Consider the following 1,552-nt stretch of genomic DNA (forward strand, 5'->3'; position numbering starts at 1 on the left):
CATGGGAGCTGGCTTGGAGCTCGTCTGCCTGGCTGTGTGTTTCCTGGACGGGGCCGCCTTTTACAGCTGCTTTTTGTGTCTCTTCTTCTGTCTCCTTGAACCCCAGTCGGCCGCAGCAGATGGCCGCTCATGCTGAGCCTGGTTCTGTTGGATGTTTCTTCCTGTTAAAAGGAAAATTTTCCTCTCCACTGTCGCTACAAGCATGCTTGGTGCTTGGTGTGATGGATTGCTTTCGAGTCAATGAGTCGATGCAATTATCTAGTTTTCTTTAGATAGAAAACTTTGATTCAATTTGAATGTATGATCTGATGGAATTGTAAAGTGCCTTGAGAGGACGTGTTGTGAATATAAATAAACTGAATGTCACAGGAAGCTATTTTATGCACACTTTGGGAGAGTTACGCCAGTTTGTGAGCGAATCGACCAGAAGGAAACTTAAGCTTATCACAGGAAGGCAGAAAATGGTAGGGGCTCTACTTTATCCTTTTGAATTTGAAAATCAATCTGGTTTTGAAATCTTGTGATGTTTGGCAGACTGATCGAAAATGTGATAATGTCGATACCAGGCTAACAGATTAACGCTATGGAGGGGAAATTTAAACTTTAGTTTCGAGTTTATATAAACTGCAGTGGGTAGGTCACTGTCGCCAAGCCAGATCACCAGTTGTATTAATTAGTATCAGTGCTAATCTTGATGTCATATACAAGATTATAAAAAATGTCAAAAAAATGCACCTTTAATAAAGCTCTGAAAATGTTTAACCCCGTTTTTACACCAGCTGCTCTGTCAAACTCACAGGGTGACATTTCATCTACTATTACTATTGGGAGAGTGCCTGGGAAAAAATGTTCTTGAAAACATTAATTAGATTTTTTTTTATATATTTAAACAAGCAGATAATTTCCTCATGTTTGTATCATTAGAAAAGGTAATATTTTTTTTTTATTTATAATAAAAATTAGATGAATATGGTATCAACATATTGTGTTTTTTTTTCCGGAAATCTTGATTTGGTCAACCTTTTTTTTAACCTTTATTTAGAATCCGATTTTCTCAAAAAACTAAAGGATTAAAGGATTACCTCCAAACTGCCATGATCCTTTTTGAGCACAAATTGTCCTTCTCGGTTGTTTGACGTCCAGCTCAGTTGTAAAACCAAAGGTTTCTCGTCTAGATCCAACTTACGCTCTAATAAAGAAATAGAGAAAGAAATATTCATTTATAAAATGTTTATTTAATATAAAACACTTATTTTAAAGAATGTATTGGTTTCTACAAAACATCCTGGATGAAGTTAATTTAAAGTCATCAGAAAAAGACACAGTATAAAAAACAAACAAAGACAAACAACATAAAAACTACAGAAAATCTCTGAATACCACATAATACAAATGTTCACAAATGAAGAAAATATTACATCAAGATATTTTAAGCCTTGTCTTGTCAAGTAAATTAAAAAGGGTGAGAATAGAAAAAGTGCAAAAGTAAAATGTTTCACAGTAAAAGGAAATAAGTTAAAGGTATACTATGCAACCGGTGTTGATTTTCCAG

At 34.8% G+C, this 1,552-nt stretch overlaps 1 protein-coding gene across 1 annotated transcript in view; it reads right to left on the reverse strand.

Moving 5' to 3' along the window:
* LOC107091588 (afadin-like) overlaps window positions 1–1,552 on the reverse strand; it is a 23,973-nt gene that overhangs the window by 17,505 nt on the left and 4,916 nt on the right. Inside the window, exon 3 of the mRNA XM_015385593.1 lies at window positions 1,083–1,189. Within this exon, the coding sequence (XP_015241079.1) occupies window positions 1,083–1,189 (107 nt within the window). The remainder of the gene's footprint in view (window positions 1–1,082; window positions 1,190–1,552) is intronic.

The sequence above is a fragment of the Cyprinodon variegatus genome, unplaced genomic scaffold, assembly GCF_000732505.1.
Source record: "Cyprinodon variegatus isolate N-32 unplaced genomic scaffold, C_variegatus-1.0 Scaffold344, whole genome shotgun sequence".
Classification (NCBI taxonomy): Eukaryota; Metazoa; Chordata; class Actinopteri; order Cyprinodontiformes; family Cyprinodontidae; genus Cyprinodon; species Cyprinodon variegatus.